At 40.6% G+C, this 24,751-nt stretch overlaps 1 protein-coding gene across 2 annotated transcripts in view; it reads left to right on the top strand.

Moving 5' to 3' along the window:
* The first annotated feature begins 2,129 nt into the window (after window positions 1-2,129).
* AP2A2 (adaptor related protein complex 2 subunit alpha 2) overlaps window positions 2,130-24,751 on the top strand; it is a 42,854-nt gene continuing 20,232 nt past the window's right edge. Inside the window, exons 1-4 of one of the 2 annotated variants that reach the window (XM_059849105.1) lie at window positions 2,130-2,312; window positions 15,832-15,900; window positions 23,339-23,481; window positions 24,095-24,288. In XM_059849105.1, the coding sequence (XP_059705088.1) occupies window positions 2,246-2,312; window positions 15,832-15,900; window positions 23,339-23,481; window positions 24,095-24,288 (473 nt within the window). In that variant the 5' untranslated portion in view covers window positions 2,130-2,245. The remainder of the gene's footprint in view (window positions 2,313-15,831; window positions 15,901-23,338; window positions 23,482-24,094; window positions 24,289-24,751) is intronic. The other variant, XM_059849104.1, reaches the window with a different exon arrangement.

Genomic DNA, 24,751 nt, shown 5'->3' with positions numbered 1-24,751 from the left:
ACTAGAGTCATCCACATGTGTTAACCACTTGGATATTTTCCCAGTTCTCAAGAAGAATTTGCAGCCCATGCTTAACTTGGTACTGCCACAGCTATTCTGCTGGCAGTATTTAAGCCACTGCTGAAAAGGCAGCTGGATACCTGCATGACTTGCAGTATTGACAGGAATACAGCCAGACAGGACTGATAGACTGAGCCTTTAGGTGTCACTGTGCTCTTAGTAGAAATTAGCTCAACATTTTGGCTAGCTCAAAAAAGATTTCTTTTTTTTCTGATCACAGAAAAAGCCTCATTTGGTGGCATGGGAAGTTTTCATCTTCAAAGGTGCATGGAAATTATTATTAAGCATCAAAATCTATTTGTAAAACTGTGAAAAGGGAGAGTGTTCTTCATGAAAGCCTACAAATAATCTGAGTTGAATAATAGACTATTTGTGCACGACTGCCTGTAGTTGCACTTGGTCTACAAAATGGATCCAGGGACAAAGGGATAATTGCATGACTACCATATGCTGTCATCCTGCCTTTCTCGAAGATACTTACACAACTAAAAAGTACTCATGTAACAATGTATTCTGAAAACACCCAGAACAGACCCTTGAGGTATACAGCCACTGTCAGACAGATGGCATCAAGTATTATGTAGATCTTTATGAGAGAAAAATGTATCATGAAATTAAAGGTACTGGAGCTTGATGAATCTAAACAAGATGCAAGCTGTAAACAAGGAGATTAACCATGGGAGCAAACTATCCAGGGCAACAGTGAATTTGGTTATATCAGAGTGAGACTCAGTACCTTTCTGGAAGATAGACCATAGCTAAAAGCTAGATATTGGGCTGAGTTCACTGGGGTTAAAAAAAACAAAAACAAAAACAAAAACAAAAACAAACCAAAAAAACCCCCTGACAAATGAAATGAAATGGCTTAAAGTTTGCTGAAATAGAGGTGAAATGACTGATTGATCTCCAATAGCCCTAAGCCCCATGATTCTACAAGTCATTATTCTCCACTAAGCATACTAATCCCTTGCATCATGACTGGCCCCAGCACACTTTTGGCTATGCAGTCTAGGCCAGTTTGGAGACCATTTGAACCTATTTTCAGCTAAGATATTAAATGCTCTGCACAGTCCCACCTCTTTGGCATGTTTAAGACACTTTAACCTTGAAATTTTCAGTCTCGGCAGTAGATGTGGTGTGGGACTGTGTCGTTCGGCATGTGTACAGCCATCAGGAGGAACATGTGGCCCTGGGTTTGCACGCCTGCATGCCCAGGGAGTCAGGCAGTGGGAATTGCTACATGAACACAGAGCAACTGCGCCACTCACGCAACCGATGGCGGGCTCACAAAGGGGATGTGCCCAAGGATGGAGCTGCACGCAGCAGCCTCCGGCCTTGTCAATGCTCACAGGGACTATGCACGGTACGTGCAGTAGCTCCCGTGCACTTTTGAGGAGGAGGACCAAGGCACAGCCTCCTGCAGTCCACCCTGTGGAAAGCATGTTGTTACGGACTATACCACTGAGAGTCTGTACCTTGCTCTTCACATTTGAAAAATAAGATTCCAGATCAATAGTCTGCTCAAAGCTTAACTGACGAAGTGAAATTTTCCGGTATCTTGATCGGCCGTCCCTCTCCTCCCTTAACAGTTACATCCTCTGATATGCCTGAAAAGCCTGGTATTTCACCTTCAAAAATCATCAAACTTCTGGCCATTAGGGTTACGATGAGAGGAAGGGATTAGCCTGTTCCTGAGCAGGGAGCGTGCAGTGATTTCACCCACGAACACAGCGGCTGACGCCGTCCTGCCGCCTCCTCACCTCGGCCCGGGCCCGTCCGCCCTCACGGGCGGTGACTGGAAATCGCGTCCCAGCAGCGGCACGGCCGATTCCCGGGGCCCAGCCTCCAGCTAGCCAGTCCTTTTGGGTCACACGGGGGATGCCCGGGAGCTGGGGCACATCTCGGGGCACATCCCAGGGGACGGGCGGGGACCGCGCCCGCCGCGGCTGCGGCACCGGGAGGCGCAGAGGGCCCGGCGCACCCGCGGCGCTCCCGCCTCCGCACGCCAGGTGGCGCCCGAGCAGCGCCCGCTCGGCAGCTGCGGGGGCGCGGGAGCCCCGGCGGCGCCTGCGCGCTGCGGAGGCGGCGGCGGCGGAGCGGCCTGAAGCAGCCCGCGGGGAGAGCGGGCGGCGGCTGCGGGGGTTCGGCGTGTCGCGTCCCAGGGCGGCCGTAATCGTGCGCCACGATGCCTGCGGTGTCGAAGGGCGATGGCATGCGAGGCCTGGCGGTCTTCATCTCCGATATCCGCAACTGTGAGTGGCGCCGGGGCCGGGGCCTGGGCTGGGCCGCGCCGGCCGTCGCCATGGGCTGGTGCCCCGTGGGGCCGGGGTTTCATCCCTCGATCCCCTTCTCAGTGCTTCCCTCTTGCCCCTGATCCCTGCAGCGGGCAGCTCGGAGCGCTCCTGTCTCACGAAATGGCGACGTGTTCGGGAGGGCGGCGCGGCAGGGAGGGGGGGGGGGCAGCATCAAGCATTTGCCCATGGGTTTGTGCGTTTTGGGTGGGTGGGTTGGGGTATTTCCCTCCCCCCTCACCGCCCCAGTCACCCTTCTCGTCTGTCCTTGAGTGTCGCGGTGGCCGCCCCGGCCGAGGGGGTGCGGGGGGCTCGGTGCCGCCGTTGTTCGCGATGCGCCCGAGCGGTGCCGGGCTCGGGTGGGTGTGCGGCGGGGCAGGGAGAGGCGTCCTGGGCTCCTTCCAGATCCCTGAGCGGCTCTCGGTTCATCACGTCACTGATGGAAAACAGGCCTCTGTAGGCGCCTGAGAGCAGGGCCCTCAGTGCGTATGCCTAGGCTTGGCTTAAATTTGCTTTAAGATTCTGCTTTGATGGAAATCAGCGCTTGGGAATCGGTGTTATTAAAAGTGGGATGGAAGGAGATGCGAGTAAGTGCCCCCCTCCTCCCCCGAGAGATGTGGGGGAGCGTGTCTGTGAGTGTGCAGTGTAAGAGGAGGAGTACAAATCTGCTGCTGCTTGGTGTGGGGGGAAGGGGTATGTGTGGGGGCACACCTCAGTGCTCAGTCTTCCTTTTTGTCCGAGAATTTCATACAATAGTTTAATATTAATCAGAGTTAGAGATCTAAGTGTATGATGTGGCAGGAATTGCCTGGGGAAGGGCTAAGGTCGCTGTGGTTGGTGTGATGAAACAGTTCTATTTAGTCCACCTGTGTGTCTCTGTAGATCACTTGAGGCTATTTTAAAAGCAATGGAGGAATGGCAGTAAGGTTTTCTCTCCAAAGATATAAACAGGTTTGGAGAATTTTTTAGTGCAAATTATGTTGTTCTGACTGGGCTTGCGTTGGGATTATTTAATCACACTGGCTTGAAAGACTTCATATAGATGACTTCTAATAAAAAAACCTGGCAAAGAAATTATACTGGTAAAATGAGAGCATTTAAATGCAGTGTTTTTATAATCAGGTGATTTGGACATTGAGACACGTGAACAAATTCAAGGTTGATAATCTTCCTTAGAGCAGAAGCTGTTTGAATGAGGTGGTTTTGAAAAAGAAAAACGGACTTGCAGGTCCTTAGGTTGCTTTAGATGTCACTCTGGTGTGTGTACAAGATGGCTTATAAAATGTGTAGTGTAACATTTCCAGGTTACACAAATGCTCTTGTGCTTTGTCTAGTTGGCCTTGCTATTTATTGAGCATTTTCCAGTGTCCTGGTGTTCTGTGCAAGCTGTGTGTGTAACATTGGTCCACTTGGTGTCATAGCAGTAAAGACTTGTTAAGCTGTTGTATCTACCCGATATAATTCACAATGATTTTTTTAATAATTGTTTTCGTTCATTTAGCTAGAAACAGTATGAATTGATGTTTCATGTCTTGAAGTTGGTTAAATTTGTCCACGCTTGTTTTCAGTGGAATTCGCTGGAAGTAAATACAAGAGAAACATTTGGGCTCTTAGGTTTGTAGCATGTGTTCAGGGGTGTGAAAAAACGAAATGTAACGTGGTAGGATATAACAAATTAGGTACTTATTTCCCCACGAGGCAGTGTGGGAACAGAGCTGAAGCTTCCTTGGTCCAGATGAGACATCAAACCTTTCATGCTCTAGTTATGTGCAGGATACACAAAGAAGTGATACAAATAGACTGTTAACACTTTGACTCTTCAAACGAGAAGTAGTATATCTCAAATGTTTTGTCTCTGTCCAGACAGATGTTTGGGGGCTGTAATTACTTGTGTATCTTTCTTGTCTTCATAATGAAAAAAGTAGCAGCATCTTCTAAACAACTGCAGAAGAGCTGGTATTCCCACTAGTAGGTGATGTATGAAGCTTCCAAATAGCTGTGAATGGCATTTGAGCATTTCCTCTAGTGGAGCTCTGAGTGCTGCCAGCTAACCCTGGGCTAGTGTCCACAGAGTAAGATTCACAAAAGTGCTTCCTGGAGTATTCACAGAAGTACTCTGGAGACTCTGGGCTTTGCAGGTACTGCTGTTGGCTAAAGCTCCCTCTTTGCCTCTTCAGTGAGGAGCTAGATGTGGTCAAGAACAAAAAGTAGCACCTGTTAAGGTGAGCAGCATCTTTTGACTAAGCAAAGAAAACAAGTCTTCCTTTTCCGAGAAGGGAGGGAAGCTAGACCATGTGCAGCTCTTGACCTCTATTTCTAGCCTTAAAATTGGACTAAATATCTGATAGCTGCAGTGACATGGAAAGTTCTGCTGGTATTCTTAATTTCAATCCAAATTTTGGCTTTGCTGGACTCCTGTATCTATTTTGAAAACTGCCACAAGGGCTTGGCACTTTTAGTTTGCCAATAGCCTTTCCAGATTATGAGTAATTGTGAAACATGGTGTATATGGGGTGGGGGGGGGTGTATGCACAGATAAGGATTCTACATTCTAGATCTTGCTGAAAAATGAAAATGCAGTTGTGTGCTGACTGTGCTTGGATGGATGCACAGCATGTGATTTCAAATAATTCAAGTAACCTAAACTTCTGTGGGGTACTTATGTAAATTTTGACTGTTTACATTTGGAAATGCTTGATCTACTTACATCAAGATTTTTTTTTTGGACATTGTATTTACAATGTCTGCAGCACTAAATAATATAGAATTCTCTTACAGGTTGGATATATTACTGATTTGGGAGTGATGCCTGTCTTGCCTATCTTTATACCAGTCTGTTACAGGCTTCACATAAGTCTTACTTGATAGCAGTTTTCAGTGTTTACAACTGTAGCTGATTGTGAACAAGCAGCTCGCACTACCAGCCTGTCTTTAATACTAAAAAGCTTGGTTGTCACTTCTGTGTTGTTTAGACATATTTTTGGCACATGGTTTATCTTAAACTTCTTGATTTTTGTCTTAAATACTTCTATGTCAGATGTACTTTTTAAAGCAGACTATTTTAAAGTACTCTGATTTCTCAAAAGTCTGTGATGTTTTTCATTAAAAACAGTTGGAATAGTACTTGCAGCGGCAATTGTAAAATATTTCAAGGCTAAGAGAGGCTTCTTAGCACTTTGACTTTGCTCTAGTCTCTCTGAAGCTGTCATATTGAGTGTCTTCTTTCAAAATGAATTGTTCTTTATTCATACAAAGATCAAGTGAATTTTCAAAGTATGATAATACAAGAAAATGAATTATCCTGCAGTTCCTCATAGCTCTCCAGAATTTTGTTTTAGGGCAGTTTCTTATTGTAGGCTCTGCATTTTGCATATGGAGGTCCTAGTGCAGATGGCAGATAAAAATATTTTATAGAAAATAACCCTTTTAGATGTCTGTCAATTTGCCAGCAGATGCATGAACTTTTCTGGAGACTTGTTCATTTGGATTGTTTTGTAACATATATGAATTACTACAGTAAGTAGGTTTTTAGCTTATCTTTCATAGACACCAGAGAAGAGACAAGAAAACTACACAGTTGAAAGCCAAACTGCTGTACTTGATTAGGATAGCCCAGTTAATGAGTGTTTGGTTGGTGTGACTGAGAAAATGGTTAGATGTGGCTGTGCTGTACAAAAGACTGTGGTGGAGTGGAGGTGAGAGTTCTGAACCCTGTGGTTTGGTGAAGTGCTATCCAAACTTAGCAGTTCAGGTCAGGAGGAGTCCTTGTCACTGCATTGATTATGTGCCGCATGAACTGAAACCTAACAAGGTCTGCATGTGTTACAAGCATATGGACTCCTGTAAGAAATATTTATTCTTAAATAGTACATTAAGTCTTTTCTTGTGTGTGTACTGCAGAGCTGCTGAAGCAATTGGCTTATGCAAGATGGTGCTTTATAAACTCTCCAGCTGTCTTAGCTGACAGACAGATCATCAGGAGTCTGTTTTCATTTTTTTGAGTACAGCTTTATGCTTATCTCACAATGAAATACTTTTAAGTTATTCGTCACTCAACCTATTCTGCTGCAGCAACAGTGCTCTCTGCTATCTACCCTGAAAACCAGGAAAGCTTGCTTTTCTCCTTTCATTTGCAGCCTGTAATGTAGAAATTGTTTCTATTACAGTATTAAGTGTATTACTGGTAACCCCCTGCAGTTCCTCTTAGGTTGATGAGATGTGTCTACACAGAGGCAAAAGCTGCTTTTGTCACAGGCTTGGAGGGCTGGGTAATTATCTTAACTTTTCAGTTTTGCCCCAGAAGTTGGAGAGATGGAGGAAGGATTCCTGAGTTTGTTCTCCAAATGTTTCTTTCTATGTTTTCTTCCAAGTTACTGTTTCTTTTTCCCCAGGCCAAATTTTTTCCTTAGATAAAGTGCAGCAAATATAATAGACAAAGGTCTATCTCTTCTCATAGAACTTAATGCATTAAATTTTCATTGTACTGGACAAGGGATAGTGTCCTGAACCTGAACCCAAAATGTGTCTTTGCTTCACTGCATTGGGACTGGTGCATCAGGTTACAGATCAGCAAGTGGGGATTGAAAAAAGATGGTTCATTAAATTCATCATATGATGATCACCTGTTTGAATGGATGGTAGGTTATTCCATAGGTTATGGAAGTGCATTGCAGGTGTTGGTAGAAGGGTCAAGTACATGGATTAAATGACTACATGGGTATGTATAGAGTTATTTTTCTCTGTGAGAACAGCCACTCAGTGAAACAAACTTCACATAGAGCGAGTTGAGCACATACAGCTGGATTTAGTTACCTGTAAGTAATTATTATATGTCAGTAATAAGCTGTCACTGTGTAGGCTAAAGCTACTGCATTGCTCTTCTGAGGTGTGAGTTCTTGTTTGCATTGCATGTAGTGTTAAAGCAGGACTTTAAATACTTCTCTAGACATTCCGAGACTTTTTGCAGGTATTCTTAGATTACTTACCTTTTTAAAGAAATTGAAGGCAAAACATCTTGGTTTGCTCTCCTGTTGCTTCTTCAAGGCTGTGGCAGCATGTCTAATATGGTCGGTTTCTGGCCTGAAAAAACAGGCTCTAAAAACCTGCTATAATAAGCACCAAGTCTTGCATCACTTGCTACTATTTGCAGGAGAGTGCTTTAAGGAAAACACAATTAGCATGAGATTAGTCTGAGGAGGATCTCTAAAACAAAACTGTTCTTCCCATGGCTTCTCTGTCTTGGCTTGCTCCTGGTCATTTCAAAGAGCTATAAGGGGCTGGAATTTTTTTCTTAGGGTTTTTTTTTTTGTTTTTGTTTTTAATGCTTGTTTAATTTGTGCATGTTTGGCTTAGAGGAGAGTAATGGAGGAGAGATAGTAAAGAGCTAGAATCTTTCATGTGACATCCAACCTCCCTATTAGATACCTTGGACTGCTTAATTTGAAATCCTTAGGATAAAGACTGCCCACAAGGACTGATAAGAGGAAATTAAGGACTATTGCAGAGACTATTACATATCTGCATTAATTAATGGGTTCAAAAGTATTTTAAGGTCCCTGAAACAGTAGTTTAGAAGTGATAGCTAAGCTAGGATAGGCCTCAAATAGTTGTTCTATTTGAACATGAACTAAGGTAGGAGAGAGTGCACAGTGACTTGCAGTAAATCAGTGCAGATACTGCCTTATCTTGTTGAAGGGAGTGTAGCTCTACAGTGTGAAAAGACTGGTCAAGGAAGTGACTGCTTGGATGCTGCTCAGTCAAGGAAGGAGGAAGAGCTGCTTTGTGTACAAGCCTAAACCCTGCACTTGCTGTTTGCGTATCTTCTTCTCTTAAAGCTTCTCTTTTGATGGGAGTCAATGTAGTTTTGCCACCTAAACTGCCAGATAGATGTTCTGTAAGTCATAAAGTCACTTGGATATGAACTTCCAGTACGCTTTCAGTTATTCTAGGGAAAGATCTGGTCTTAAGCTAGATGCTGTTACCCGGTTACTTCTCAAATTTTCTGTTAACTTGTGGTGCTTAGTTAGAAAAAAATAGCCATGGTAAGCACCTGAAATCATTAAACTTGTATTACATTGTTGCAGTTATTACATCTGGACTGGAAAGCTGCTTTTGTGTTCTTATTTCTCTTCTCTTATGAGGACAAGGAATTAATGGATTAGTGGATTACAGTAAAGCCTATGACTCCCTTCTGTTTCCTGAGAAGTGTTGTTACAGGGGCAAATCTCTAGTGAGGTAGTGGAGGAAGAAGTCAGTTCTTTGGATAGTAGTTCACTTACTGTGCAGAATATTAAAAAATGTACTCTGCATAAAGTTCTAAAATATCAGTAGGTCACTGGTCTCTGTCTTCAGATATCTAATCACAGCAGGATGTCCCAAGACACAGCACTCCTAAACTGCCTTTGTGCCGTTTGTGATCTTCAACATGACAGGCATTTCTTTTCTTCTGATCAAACAGATCTTGTGGAAGGACGGACAGCCTGCGCTCCTGTTTTTGTTCATAACAGGATGTTAGCACATCAGTAAACAAAAAGCTTCTTGTTCTGCAGACTTGAACAAGTTGATTTGTGAACAAAAGTGAAGCCATACTAACTAACTTGGTTTTGTTTTGTAAAGGTGTTCAGTATTTCATTGTAGTCTCTCTGGATTAGTTATGCAGAGAGTTTGTAGACAATTGCACCAACAAGCTCCTTCAGACTCAGGTGGAGCTGAAGCTTTCACCTCTATTGTAGTAGCCTAGATAGTTTAACCAAATGAAGGAATTTCTGTAGACAGACTGGCAATGTGAGGGTGGGAAAGCAGACCGTTCTAATGTATTGCCATGCATGTTTGCCTTTCTTTTGCCCTCTTCCCTGCTGTGCTAAAGAGCCAGCTGAGAGATTAGGGAGAGCTGGAGGATGGATTTGGTGGTTTACTTCATGAAGATCATGATCTGCATAGCAAATGGCTAATCTATCCTCTAGAGCTGTAACATGAGTATCTGTCCTGCTGGCAGGTAAAAGTAATGGTTTAATTTACTGATATGCGCAAGTAAAAAAGCTCTTTCACAGAGGCAAAAATGGAGGCACTGATTACCTTTACATGCATATTTTCCTCTATCTCTACCATTTTTACAGTGGAGACACTATTATTTGTTTTGATTTTCCCTGTCTTTCAACCAGTTTCTTTCTCTGTTCCCTGACAGCAGGGTTCAAGAATGCAGTGTAGTCTTTGCATCATGCTTGCTGGCTGTTTTAGCAATAGAAAAGGCAAGTGGGTCATTTGATTGATTTATGCCAGCTGAAGTGTGTTTAGACACTGAATGGGTGAACTTGTTCTATACCTGGTCATGTCTTCTGCTGGCACATTATCACTTGAGGTAAACCTGACATGATTTAGCCTTAGCCCTAGCCTGAGCCTAGACATTGCCATCTTGCTTTTGGTTGTTAGGCTCCCAAACTGACCTGCAGCAATACAAGGTAGTAGCAGAAATGTGTGTGCCAGGATGAGAGCAGTGTTTAGGAACTGTCTGTAGCTGTCTCTTAAGAAGCATAGCCTTGAATCAAACTGACTCTCAAACTATCAATGTTTTGCTCAAGGGAAGCTGGGTAGCAGTTTGGCTGTGCTGTCTCTCCTGCTGAAGTGGCCAATCAGCTTGGATGTTCCTAATGAAGAGGCTAAGGAAAACATAACCAGAAACATTCTTATGTTTGGAAAACAATGACAGCTCTCAGGGAAGATGTCTAACATCACCTTTGAAATTGAGAATTTATCTTTTGTGTGAGAACTGTGTAAGTTCTTCCTAAGTAAGTTTTCCTAGCCATTAAGGAATTCAGAGAAGTTCCTGCTCTTAACATTGGTAGAATTTGTATTTTCTTTCCTAAACAGAAAAGTAGACTTGTCCTCTCTCTTCAAGGTCTGTTTGATAATTGAATGTGAATATAGTTCATATTATATTAGACCTATGATAGAGCCACAAAAAGTCACCTACACTACTGCTGGCCTTCAAGAAGCATGACAGAATTGAGGCTGGCTTTTTCCTTGTGCAAACAGAGCTCTTATCCTCTGCTTTATAGTTCATGCCAGTAGTTCTGCATCTGTAATCATAAATTGTCAGATGGCCGTAGGGCAACTAAGGCTAAGAGTGTATGAGTTCTCACCTGTATGTAAATTCATAATGACTTATTGGCTGGGCTCAATTACACTGACTGCTGGCCTTAAGCAGATTGGAGCCAGAGGAGTACTGGGAACATCCAAACTTTTGTGAAGTGATTCATTTATTTGTTGCTTTAAATGTTGACAGTATGCCTGTGTCTCAAGGTCTTGCCTTTGGAAATCTACTCTGCTCAGTATTTGTGTAGCTGCTGATAGAAAAAATGCTTCTCTCTTCCTTTGGGAGATAAATGTGTAGGCTTGGTCAGAAATATATCAGGTGGTTTGTATGAAAGTTAAGAACTAGTAGCAGTTCTGGTTAGCACAGCGGGGTTGTATGCCTCAAACTTGTCTTTAACAATCTGCAGTTAGTATAGCAACAAGTTAATCCTGATGGTGCAGGTCACTGTCTGAGTGAGCCAAAGCAACCCACTAATTCTAACCTTGAAGCACTTACTTAACCTTGCAACCCTGCTGCGAGGTTACTATTAAGATATGTCAGGTGTTATTTTCAAATGAATGGACTCAACAAACCCCTTTCCTGTAACCTCTATTTTCTCATTCTTTAGGTTGTAATGCAGAGGAATGGAGGTGTATTTGTGCAGTACTGGAGTGCTGACTGTAGCCTGGATTACTGGGAAATACAAGAATAGTAGTTGGTTCTTTGATGAGCTGCATGACTTACGATGTTCCCTACCAGTCTTTGTTAAACAAGATGATAATTAAAGATAATACTGCTCTACAGACTAAATTTACCTTCTCTAATGAAGGCAGTAGGCAGCATGATGGAGTCTGAAGTCTGACAAACTGCCAAATATGAAGTAATCACCCATAAGCACCTTGGACTGTGTTGTGGCTGGTACCTGTGTGCTCAGTACCCATCTTGGAGATAAGCAGCACTTGTACAGGAGGGCTGTAAGGCTACAAACACTACATGTCTTTACTGCAAAACAGCAACCAAAGCTTACTGACTTGCAGTCACTTCTTTGAATAACTTATTACAGATATTTAATGATTGTCTGTTAAATTGGTAAGTCTGAGTAAGGGAAAAGTGAGAAGGATATGGCCTGAACTCATATGGAACATAATCTTCTTGTGCTCTGGCTTAACCACTGTCCTACCCAGCAGTCTGTATATATGACATGACCTTTATTAAAGCCTCTCCAAGCTGGATGTGTGGTTACAGAACATTTTTTTGGTATACAGCTCTGATAATTTCATGAGACTGGGGGCTGGGTAAGAGCCTGAAAGTGTGGCAGATCAATTGCCTTTGTTAGCTCTGAAATGTTAGCCTTTATTCCTGCAGCATAGCACTCCTTCAGCTGTCATCATCTTTCTTTTTACTGTCCTAAAGACTACTTGAGTGTTTCTAGTGATGGTAAAAATAAAATATGCGTATAGAAATTATTCAGTGAATGTTGGCAAGTCAGAGTAATGTGATGAAAACTTCAGTTAATCAAGCACATTTTAACAGTGTCCTTCCACACTTAGTGGGACAGAAGATCTAGCTAGAAACTGGTCCTTGTTTTATGATACTTCTGTTTTCTTTTGTCCTTTATAATGGAAGTTGCCTTCCACTGTGCGGTTTTGTTTTGCTTTGTCATCCTCTCATATAAGCAGTTAATCGTGTTTGAGTAAGGTTACCATACAATGTAAGCTGCTGGAGTTGAGGAAATTTGGGGGTTAGATGCTTCAGCCTGGTTTTAACTTGTCATTTGTCCTCACCATTGTGTGACTGCCTGCAGTGACATTTAACACTTGGTGTGCTGGTGCTGTTCTTTAAGACTACAATTTCAGGCTTGCATAGACTGTAATTAGTAATAAGGTGGAAACTTAATTGTTTAATGTGAACTCCAATATATGAGTTAGACTTTTTATCCCCTGCTAATTGCTATGCTGTTTATGTTTGGTCATAGTCTGGATGAGATCATATACTGCTTTCAGACTAGAACAACCTGAAGGAATTATTTGAAAAATACTTTTGTTCATGTGCTAAGCAAGATTTAAAATTTTGTGATGATAAACCTTCAGATGTGACTCTGGGTGTTCCTGTCATCTCACTGCTACAGCCGTGTGCATGGGGGTGGGATTTCCATGTTTGTGTTGCTGAGCCTGCAGACTATTTCTGTGAAAGGTGCTGACTTCACAAATTCCTGAAGTATTTTAGTCAGGCTTTGCTTAATGCTCTGTTGCTTGCATAGGACACAAAGAACCCAATTTCTAGCAGTAACTGATAATCTGTGAGTGTAGCAGGTAAATAATGCTGCTTGAAAGGTTTGCCTGGAGGTTTTGGTGGTTTTAAAAAAGTAAAAAGATGGCCTTGATTTCATCATGGGTTAAGAAAAGCTAGCTGATATGTATTACTGTTTCCCTTTCCTCACCCTATTTTTAACATTTTAAAATTGTGATTATTACCACACTTGCTGAGGTTAGAGAAAGAATTGCTAATAATTCAAAGTAAATATTGCAATTCACTTCCCTTACAAACATAGGTTACATAGGTTAAAGATACAGAGTAAAGACCTAGTTTCTAAATTTAAAAACTCGGTATCCTACTCAGGCTAGCAGTGTCCCAGACTGAGCTCTATATTCTCTGCCCTGTTAATGTAAATGAAGTACAAAATCTCTAGACTCTGTGGTTATGTCTTAATGAGATGTGCTCTTCCCATGGTAAAAGGGAAAATAAACTAATAGCTTTAGGAGATGAAATTTTTCTTCAGAGGCAGATGTATGGCTGAAAATAAGGGAAGTGTTTTCAAGTCTTTAAAGAGAAATACCTTACCAAATTGGAGTGTTGTTTATTTCCATAAACATTTGCACCCTTTCGGGTTGTGTTACTGTGGCCCCTGTTCTCAGAGGCTGGGACCCCAGAGCAAACGACTTGCTTCAGTGTAGTAATGAACTCCTAATGCTGGCAAGTGCCCTGGAAGCAAACATTTGAGTATCTCTGCTGTGTGCTCAGCAGAGATACTCAAATCTCTGCTGAGCACACAGCAGGACAAATAATCCAATCAAGATAAATCTAAAATCTATAAAGGAAGACACTTCAGGTCTTAGATTGTACGACTTGCTGCTCATTTACACAATAAATAGTGTTACTTCTTTAAAACCAGCTTTCTCTAGATTGACAAGTTAAATTGGAACAAAACTCATGTGTTGCATAATATATTAGTGAAAACTTGTTAGACTGTAATTCTAGCAGGTGCATTTTTATAAATGGAGGGAACTATACTGTGTTCTCTAGCTTTGTCATTCTAGAAGTTAATTGGAATTTCTAGGTCAAATTAAAATTGTGGACATTATCTTCTGCTTTATCTGGAAATCAAGGTGCATACAGATAGCAACTACAATTTGTTTTGGAACGGGTATTGTAAATTATTGAGCTCTGAAGTTGTGGGGTTTTTTTTGTCCTGTGGAGTGCCTGCCAAGGCACCCTGAACTTAAGTCTTTTGAGCAGCTTACAAAACACTGTTGTAGAATTGAAAAATTGTATTTGAAGTGAGTATGTGAGGTCTGTAGGTGTTTTATTAAAAGGACAAGGCAAACTGAAGTAGTTGCTTCTATAGTGGGCCTAACATTTCTGTTTGTACATTGTGCTGTGGCTGCTCTGTGGCTGTTCTCTTGTGGCCACTGTTAGAGGCAGATCAATACAAATCCAGTTTCTGCATCTTATGCAGGAGTTGGTTTCAGAAGTGCCTAACTTCAGTTTATTTTTTGAGTCTTAATTCAAGAAATTACAAAATCTAGATTCATTTGTACTTGGCAAGGGATTCCTTTATACTTGGCTCTTTAACTATCCTAAGGCACTTGTTTCCTTGAGTTACTTAGTCACCTTTTATAGTGCCTGCTGTAAATTCTCCAAAGGAATAGTAAAGGGAGGATTAACAATCCTAGGATGACACAGGCTTTTCGATATGCAAATGTAGTGGGATATTTAAATACTTGAGATGTTTCTGTTGAAGAACGGGGTGAGATTGGAGGTGCTTTGGAATGCTCTGCTCATGATCCGCTCTTCAAGCCTTGTCACATCCCCTACTTGCACATTCATAGCTGTAGCTGTGATCCCAGTGGTGTTGGAAGTGTGTGGTGTGAACGCAGGGCATGTGATCCCCACGACTCATAAGGTTGGGCCATTTTCAGTCAGGACTAGGAGACTTTTACTCATAACCTTGTAGCAAATATATGTCTTGGAGAGGGAAGGAAGCTGTCATTTTCTGCTGCTAGTTGATGTTTGGAACACTTGAAACTGCTTGAAACTTTTGGAAAATGGACAAAAGTTTTAGACTTGTTGAAATTTTGAATAGGTACAGGTCTGAATTAACTGCAGAAATAAATGGTCAGATCTGCATTGTGGAAGTGTACTTCACTTGCTTCCCTCGAATGACAGGCAGCTGATCACAATGCCTGAGGTGGCTGTTTTACCCTTCTGTGCCTCTACTCATGTAGAAGACAATGGATCCAGATGTCTGTACAATCTCAGTCACCAGAAACTAAAATGCTAAAGAGTAATAAGCTGTTTTGGTTTGGACAATGCAAATATTACTTGAATAAGTTTGCATTATCAGAATTTTAACTGCAGCTGTTTCTCTATGTAACTTGAATTGGTACTAGAAATCTAGAAATCTCAATACCTATTCTTGGAATCAAAAGTTGATATGAAATACTGATGGTGCTGAGAAGCATAAGATTGCCAAGTCATCTAATAAAGTGCAAATTTTAAATATTTCTGGTTTTCAAATTACTTTCATGAGGTACATTAAAAGTCTGAACTTGTATCCTAACTGTGTGAGGTCTTGAGTCTTTGGACTCCTTGAGAGTTTTTTGCTGTGTTTCCTCTTCAGTCTGTTAAAAATGTTTTTAAAGCTGTTGAACTGGATGACCATTCAACAGAGAAATAATAAATTGGCTTGGCCTTAAGGTGAGGAGTAACCTGAGCTGCTTGTTTATAAGATTGTGCTTAGGAGACTCACTTCTTCAAAGCACTGTCAACTTAGTAATCACATAGGAAGCAAAATTCACTTTTCTCTGGGCAGTTTCAGGAACAGAAAAACTGGAGCATTTCTGAAAGTCAGTAGCTGTGGCATCTCAGGTTATATGCAAGTGACACTGTCTAAAGTCTGCAAAGCTTCTTGAAACAGGGAGGTCCTTAGAGCTTCTCAAATTCCTGTACAAAGTGATGCTTAAGTTACCTCTGTTTGCCTTTAGTTCTAATGATGGAAATGGAGAGTTATAACTCTTCCTGTGGTTTGTACGTTCACAAATGTATGTTTCTGTTTGGGTGAAAAGATGCTTTGGGTGGCAGAGGGATGTTCAAAGCATTCTGTCCTGATACATGTTCTTTTCATTTCAGGCAAAAGTAAAGAGGCAGAGATAAAGAGGATAAATAAAGAACTAGCAAACATTCGGTCTAAATTTAAAGGTAAGTGACTTGATCATACTGTACTATATATATTTCCATATGACTTTCTTTTATGGGGTTTTGCTTTTACATGCTTGGACATCTTTTGTCAAGTGCTGACTCAAGCAAAATGCTGGAGCAGTCTGTTTGACTTACTGTTGAAAATGTTCTCTTAACTGTAGAACCTTCTGACAGTCCTGTTATTCTTGGCCATAACAGAGGCAAACTCCCTCCTCTATCAAAGAATTGGGCTACTGGTCACAAACCGTTTCTAATACTTGCCCTCCTAACCACGTGACTGCTCAGCTTGTTTGTTTCCAGAAAGCTGCGAGGCTGTGAATAGTTTGAAGTAAGATGGGTGGATATGATTATTTCCAGTAAAACAGCATCTGTTTAAACTTTTCTTCCTTCCTCCCTCTTCAGCCCCGAGCCCTTTATGGAAGTAATGGGTTAGGATGTCTTCTAGCTGAATTAAATTAAAATGTGTAGTTGCTGAAGCGATACATCTTGATCACAAGCAACAGCAGTACAAATTATTCATATGAAACAAAGGATATGAAGCAACTAATTTCAAGAGGCAGCAATTAACTTTTAAACAACACAAAGTAGAACTCATGCTGTTAGCTATATTCAAGTTGTGTATGTGGTTTCAAAGTTTAAAGATTCTGAGGGGTAGGTGGGACGTTTTGAAATTGAATTATAACAGTAGTGGCTGCAGCAAGTTTTTTGTTTAGTTACTGGGCAGTGTGTGTAGTTAGATAAGGTTTGCAATGTGGAGATCCTGTTTGTGCCTTCAGAATCTGCTGGATTTGTAGTAATTAATTTACCACAAATGAATTGGCTATACTGGCTTAGAGTAGCATATCTGTTTGGAATACTCAATGCATTAAAAAATAACTTTCCTGAACTTTGTATGATCTGTGGCTACATTTTAAGTAGCATGTCTCTTAAAAACCTGAGTGTCATCAACAGTTTAGAAGGGAAGAGTTAACCACAGTGTAAGACACTCAAGAAATTATTCAAAATTAAAAGCCATCACATGCCTCTTTGTTTACATTTTTCTCTTAGAAAAATAGGTAAAAGTACATGAACAGTTAATTCTTCTCTGCTTACTTGTGAATCGGGAGAAATTATCATTGGAATCTCTGGCTATGTAGGACCATAAATCAGGCAGTGATCAAAGAATAGAGGTGCTTTCAACAAAGTCTTGTCATATTTTTAGCCTGCATACCTTGTGTATCATCCTTTAAGCACTATTTAAATAGTTTTGAATAAAGGTCAGTATATGCTCATTCAGTAGCTTGAGTGGAAGATGGCTAAACTTTCTTGTAGCTGATCTTCTTTATGGTTTATTACTAAATCTGTATGGATTTTGAGTGGAAAATTTTAATTACCTGAAGACAATAACTTGATGAAGCCTGAGCGAAAACATATATGTCACAATTTGGAAAAAGTTGTGTTTAGACAACTTGTTGTGTAACTCTTTGAGGCCTTGAGAGTGTGAGGAGCTGATAGCTTTGTTATCATTCTGCTGCAGGAGTCCCGCATGGACTTCATGCTGTGTGGTTCTTCCTTGCAGAACATTTATATAAAAATTAAGAGACCTTCATATGCATTTTATTTTTGGTTTAAGTGGAGATTACTCAGTTTAGCCTAGTCTCTTGTCATGCAGCTCTGACCCTAAAATGTTTTTAAATAGTTTGGATTAAGACAAATGTGTGATTATGAATTTAAGATTAAGTCCCTTGTTAAATAACTGTGGTGAATTCCTGGCCAAAGATGCAGCTTTTGGACTGGCTGCATGGCTATAATCAGGGAAAGGTCTGAGAAACAAGACCTTTTGACAGAGCAGTTCTTGCATGACACTGGTGTAGGAGTCTGGTCTACCTCTGGGCCTTCAGCACATGCTGTTGCATTACCTGGATGCCCGTCCTGTGTAACTTGCAAGGTGTATTCTTACACTGGTGCAGACTGAGCCTCAATATTTCTTCCTTTGTTTTAGCATGCAAGTAGCTGTCAAGCCTGATGCCTGCCTTATGTTTGTGTAACTGGGTGTTGAAAGTACCCTTGTATTTAACAGGTTGGGATAAGGTTTCACATCTCTGCACAAGCAATACTTTCCTTCAACTGATGGAATTTGTGCTATGACTTTGGATTCTAATCCAGCTTTTTGCACCAAGCTCAGAAGGAATTTAGAATCTCTCTGTACTTAAGGTTACTGTGTCTCTTGTCTAAACATGAGGAAGCTCCATTGCTGAGGTCACTGTGTCCTTGACAGTTGCTTTAAATGCTTCTGCATTAACTGAGATAAGAATGTACTAGAGAGAAACTGCAGCAGTGTGATAAAGGAGAAGCTGTAGGAGTAAACTGTGCCGAGATGCTATTCCTTTTGTTTTACACATTCAGACTGTAAGCTGATTTTGCTCCCATGCTTGAACCAAACTGGAAGTCTCAGCATCGGAGCAGTAACTGCTTTGGGAGTGAAAAAATATCCAGTTTATTAAATTGTTGTGTCACTTTGCTCTCTCAAACCAGAATTTGTGTATTAATGAAGCTGCCCACAAATCTGTAAGCTGTTTCCGCGGTCAGAGGAACTGTTCTCTGCCTGATTCAGACTTGTTCTTTTTTTCCTGCTCTGGTATTAGAATTTACTTTTGTTCTGATTGCTTAATAGGGTTTGTGTTACAAGAGTGGCTGCTAGATTTCAGACATGCTTGTGTATCTTCTTTTCAGCTTGTGCAGAAGTGCCCAAATGGTTGCCATATTTGAACAAATTATCTCTATTTTCCCAAAATACATGGTAACCCTTTGGAGGAAGATAAGGCTCTAAATACCTGTTTTAAACTGAAGCTGTGTAACTGTGACCTCAGTAAATTGCTTTCCTGGCAGGCTGTGAAAGCATAGGCTTTATATTTAAGATGGGCCTGCATGGTCACACTGTCTTTGATCATGTGTGAAGGCAATCACACTGTAAGATCATAAAGCGTCTTCAGTGACAGATGGAATTGTTGGAAGTAAAATCAGGCTTCAAATATGACAAGTATGAGTTGTAGGGCTGATCCTTTTTCTGGTGTTAGTAGTATGGTAAATAAATACTAGTTTATGGATTTGTATGGGGTATTTGGCACAATTATTCAGCATTTGATGTAGAGGGCTTGGACTGTCACCCCTACAGAAATACAGATCTTGTCTCAAAGTGTAGCTACATTCATAAAACTCAAATTCAGTTCTCTCAGCCTCTAAGCTAGTAGTGGCCTTCTGATACAGTATCCCTGGATTGCTGCCAACTGCATGAAGAGAGGTCAGTGTAGGAAGGAAGCAAAGAAACAGTGTTGTGCATTCTGTTTGCAAAAGCCATTATTGTGGTTTTAAAAGCTAAGATTTTAAGGCCATGTGAAAGCTAGTGAGATTAGACTTGTCAGGCTTCCTTATCTACCCCCAGTGAACATCTCAAGGACTAAACTGTTTTCCTGACCCCTCTTGCTGGTAGCAGGCTCAATAACAGAACATCACGCTGGCTTTTAAGTACACTGAGTTAGATTGAAAAGCAGGTGCTGTTCATTAACTTATGTTCCAGTCTAGAGCTGGAAGCTGCTGCCTGAGAACCAAAAGGTCTCAAAATACTTTCTTGCCTTATTTATTTTTGGAGGGCTGTGTGGTTGTTATGTATGAGTGAGGAAAACCAAAACTTCTGTGTTCAAATGCTAGGGAGGCGATACACAGAAATTTGGAAATAGTAATTATTTCTTAATAGTACTCATTTTTAATCAGCTGTTAATAATTTCTTTCTTAGCCAAGTAACAAATAAATTTTTCAGGAAAAGCAAGTAGCCTTTGAAATGCCCACTGTGCTCAAAACCTGCTGACATGTATAGTGAATCCTTCCTGTTTCTGCTGACTTGATTTGCAGCACTTGCAAATGTTCCCAAAAGCATTTGAAAATGAGCTGAGTTAAAAGAAATGATTGTGTATTGCAATAAAGATAACAGAACATGTGACATTTCCTTCTGCTCTTGTTCGGATGTTTGCTTGGGACTGGGGGAAGCTGTACTATTTTGGCACATACTTAAGCAATGAGACTTGTTAGTAATGTTTAAAATAGAACCTTCAGAACTCTCCATAAATGTGACATGGAAGAGAGTAGAATAATTAAAATTTCAATAAGAATCAGAGTCACAGACTTCTTCAAAGGATAGCTGGAGTTAGACAACTACTGTGAGACCTTTTGACTGAAGTGCTCTTTTTTCCAATTGCTCAGATAATTAAATAATAAAAAAATTTAAAACCCCTGATATTCTGTTGTTGCTGGGAACTAATAAGACTTTGAAGAAGAGCTGTAGGAACTCTAACTTGGCCTAATTTATAAACTTGCCTGAGAACTCTCACATTGCCTTCACTTCTGTATACAAGGAACAGGAGCTTTTGAAAGAGGTCAGTGTAGCGTTTTTTCTGTCTTCGGAAAAGGTGTTTCAGGTACTGATTTTACAATCTTTTTCTTTGATACCACACGGTGGAGAAGGAAGCTGCTTGTTAGTAGGATGGTGATACATTTTGTGCTTGATTCCACGGCATAGCTTCTATCAAAAATTCTTCAAATACCCTGAGATCCAAGGACCTTGCTAATCTTAGCTTTTTAAATACTGGGATCCTGGAAGGATATAATGTTTTAAATAGCTGTGTCCTAAACCTAAAAAAGGAATTGCTAAACTCTGACAGATAGTTTGTTGTGAAAGTTGATGGGCCTCAAAATATACATATTTTCATCCCTTACGTTCTTCGTTAAGGAATAAGGTTGCAGCATTCTGTACTCCCCCTTCCTTTCTGGTATCACAAAGTCAACACCAGTCATTTGAGAATATAAGAGATTAGATTTAATACTTCTAACTGTTGTATATTGCTGATGGATTGTACACTAACAGGCAGCTGCAGTTCCGCCTCTTGGCCTGCTGGGAATTCGGTCTTGGAGATTGGTTGGTGTGTCTTCACTTGTGGTGAAGTTCATGTGAAAGATACTTTCTGATGTCTTTTGTGTATCTGAGTTTTAGAGAAGCAACTCATGCTATTAATGCTATCCAATACCATAGTAAGTCCCCAGTTATGTAGAGCTTGGCCACTAGAGTTAGGCTGACTAAAATGGATTCAGCTTATTTAGTGCCCCCTCCTGTGAGTCACAATAGGATCTGCTAATGGTAATGAGCATCACCTGTTCCTTTCATCGGTCCCCTAGAATAGCTGGCTTGTCGGGAGTTAGTGGTTTTTGTTGCTAGGTAATGTAAAACCCACTGCTTTATTCACTGATTATTTCTTTTCCTTCTGGATCTTATGTAGATGACCAATTAAAATCAAATCTTAAGAGTTTGTAGAAACTCTTCCTAAGCAGCTGAAAAATACTAGAAAACTAAAGCTGTCACTGCCTTTCCTGTGTTTTGTTTCTGGGTTTTTTTTTCCTTGCCTCTACTAAGGAAAGATATCTTTGATCTGCATCTCCCTGCCATGGTGGGATAGGAAGAAGCTTATGCTCTTGAGTGCCATTTCATTGGGAAAATAGTATAACAGGAAGTATTTATGCAGATTATTCCATTGTTGCTTACATCATAGTTTGAAGGTCACAGCAGATAAGCAGACATGGTTGAGTATCTTCTCTTTCCTCTGGCCATATTGCTTCCAAAGAAGGGAAAAAAAATATTTCTCCCTGGATGTTTTACTCTGGTTCTTCTGACAGTAATTCTGATGTCTAGGAGAACAAAATTCCCTACATTTGTTTGCTGACTCAGCAGGAAAAGAACCTTATGGCAGCAAACTGTAAAAGTGGCTTGAAGAAAACATGGCTTTGGACAGCTTTCTGCAGAGCTGGCTTTTGTCAGAGGATGCTCACGGGATCCAGTACAGCAGAATTTCACTGCCATGGGTATCTTCAGTGCTGCCTCCTGTGTTGAAGTAAAATGTGACATATATTGTCTTCTGTAGTATGGACCTGAAGACAACTCCTCTTTGCACAACATAAAAATAGCTTTAAGGTGAAGCTTTTTGTTGGCAACTGATGCCAGCAGTGTCTGTGCCAGTTAAAATCAACATGTGCCTAAAAACCCAAATTAGAAGGGTATCATTGTCTGCATTAAAATAGCAGTGGTTTGCTTAAATTCATGTCACTTGAAATAAGATTAAATAGAAGAATTTTTTACGGTCAAAATAGAAAACAACCCCCAAAATGCATATTTGCAGCCTGTAAACATAACCTTTTAGTATTGTGTACTTTAGTGGGCCAGTATGCTTTCTGTTGGTTCACTGTTACATGTCTTCACACACAGATGATAGTCTTCATTCCTTCAATAACTGTAAGTTTAGTAGTCATAAGGTTTCCTTGGTTTTTATCCAGTCTGTGAATGTAATGTGAAATCCAGGGGAGCTGTAGATTCATGTAGCCTGGTAAATTTAATATGTGTCTAGTTCATGAGAAGGAAGGAGGAACTTCTGTACAATTAAGATTCTTTTTTAACTTCAGATTTATGTAATAGACAGCTAAATATAAAATAAAAAGGCAGCTTAGAGCTTTTATAAGGAAGAGCAGTGAGTAAGGGATATCTTATTGAAGCTGTAGTGTATGCAGTGCTGTTCTGGCTGAGCTTGCCTGTCACTAAGGAATACACACTTGATGCGACAGATCAGTTATTCCAGGCCCAGAATGCTGAGGGGAAGGAGCTTATATAGTCTTTTAGGCAGCAGTATATATCAGAATTTTGCTACCCAGCAGTCAGTATTGCCTGATTTACTGGATACCCGTTTATTTCTTGATTTGAGATAGGGAGGGAATGTAACACAGAAAGTGTTATGTTCATATGTAGCTCTTCCCTTCAGGAAAAGCAATGGTGTCCCAATGAACTGGAAGCTGCACTTCTCCATATTGCTTGTTCAGGCTTCTAAAATCAGCAGTACTGAACATATGGCCAAACCTATTTAGAGTGCATCTTTCTTCTGAAACTAGAACACTTGTGAATACTTTCATTTTACAGAAATTTAAAATTCTCATGGTAATCTCATTACATGTGTTTCTTAGAGTCCTTGGAACAGACCATTGTCATCTGATCTTTGTAAAACAACTTGCTGGGTTTTTTTTTTTTTTTTTTGTTGCTACTGAGTTCTCTACAGTGGTGCACTTGGAAAAGTATGTTAACACCTTTACTGAGATAAAGGTTTGATTATTGGTTTAAGAGGAGAATGTGTATGGAAGACAGAAATGTTCTTAACTGAAACAGGATAATCAAAATGGAGCGAACATGGATGTGCTGCCTCTTAGTAAGAACATACTCTAAGGACACTGCAGGATACTTCAAGGACTAGATGACAGCATTATTTCCTGACCATCCTTTAGGACATAGATAATGGTGGATGGAATTATCACTAAGTAACCAAGGTAAAAGCTCAACATAGACCTAATTGTTGTTTCTTTAATTGCTTTTCAGGTGACAAAGCTCTAGATGGTTACAGTAAGAAAAAGTATGTCTGCAAACTGCTCTTCATTTTTCTGCTGGGGCATGACATTGACTTTGGTCACATGGAGGCTGTAAACCTGCTCAGTTCCAATAGATATACAGAGAAACAAATTGTGAGTAACCTGAGCTCTAAAAAAGATAAACTGGTCTGTCTAATATCCTGCCTCAGCTGTGGAGTCTGTAAAGAATTTTGCTTCATTCCCCCTGCCCTGGCTTAAAGCCTTATTTTGGCTCTAGGAATGATTCTGAAATCTAAACACCTTTGTGCACAGGGAGTCTTGAACTAGTTGCAAAAAATGTGCATTCTGCATAAAATTATTACTCTTGTTAAGAAACTGCCTTGAGTCTTGCATTAAAAGGTAAGTAACCTTTTAATTTTCTGGATGTCTCTTTCCATCTCTCTAGGCAAAGCTGTCTTTATCAGGTGTATGTAACTTAGTAGTATTTGAATAATAAGCCAAAATCTTGATTGGTCCCCATTCATCTAAAACAATCTTTTGAGTATATGCCAGAATAGACTGAGAAAACACTTAAAACCAGATAATTAGGGTAACACTTGAACTTAGTAGTTTTGTTTAATTTGCTTAATCTTTCTAGCCTTTGCTCTAAATGGCCATTTCTGCCCATATGGTATTGGAGAGAAGTGTATGTGTCAAATCATATTTCCTGTTAATGCCACAATAAATGAAGTCAGCTCAATTAGATTTTCCATGTTGTGACTCACAGGGCTATCTGTTCATCTCCGTGCTGGTGAACTCCAACAGCGAGCTCATTCGCCTGATAAACAATGCCATCAAGAACGACCTGGCCAGCCGGAACCCCACCTTCATGGGCCTTGCTCTGCACTGCATTGCCAATGTGGGCAGCCGGGAGATGGCCGAAGCATTTGCTGGAGAAATTCCCAAAATTCTTGTGGCTGGGTAGGTGTGACAGGCCTCTTTCAAATAGAACACCAATAAACTTTTCAGCAACTTGGTTCCATTGCAGCACCTTAATCTGTGCTTGGGCTCTACAGCCCTGGGCTTGCAGTGATAATGACAGTTCCAATACCTGCAGGTGCTTTCACTTGCCTGCGTGTGGAGTTGCTTGTAAGAAGTGTAAGACTATAGAGTGAAGATTGAGTTTTTGTGTCTTGAATAGGCTTTTACAGCCTTGTTGTGATCTGATTTTTGTTTTGGCTAAATCTGTGGTATTGAATATCCCTGAAATGCATATGTTTTACTTTCCTTACCTCTCCTGATGAAAAAAGAAATAAATGAACCTAAATAGATGTTTATGCTACAAATTTTGTTATAAACTGAAGTTCTTACGTAAATATGATAATATTGATTTGTGAGTTTTCTTTCTCTACTAACCATGTAAAGAGCATTTCATGTAAATATC

The sequence above is a fragment of the Haemorhous mexicanus genome, chromosome 6 (genome assembly GCF_027477595.1).
Source record: "Haemorhous mexicanus isolate bHaeMex1 chromosome 6, bHaeMex1.pri, whole genome shotgun sequence".
NCBI lineage: Eukaryota > Metazoa > Chordata > Aves > Passeriformes > Fringillidae > Haemorhous > Haemorhous mexicanus.
This window is presented reverse-complemented; position numbering and strand designations above follow the sequence as displayed.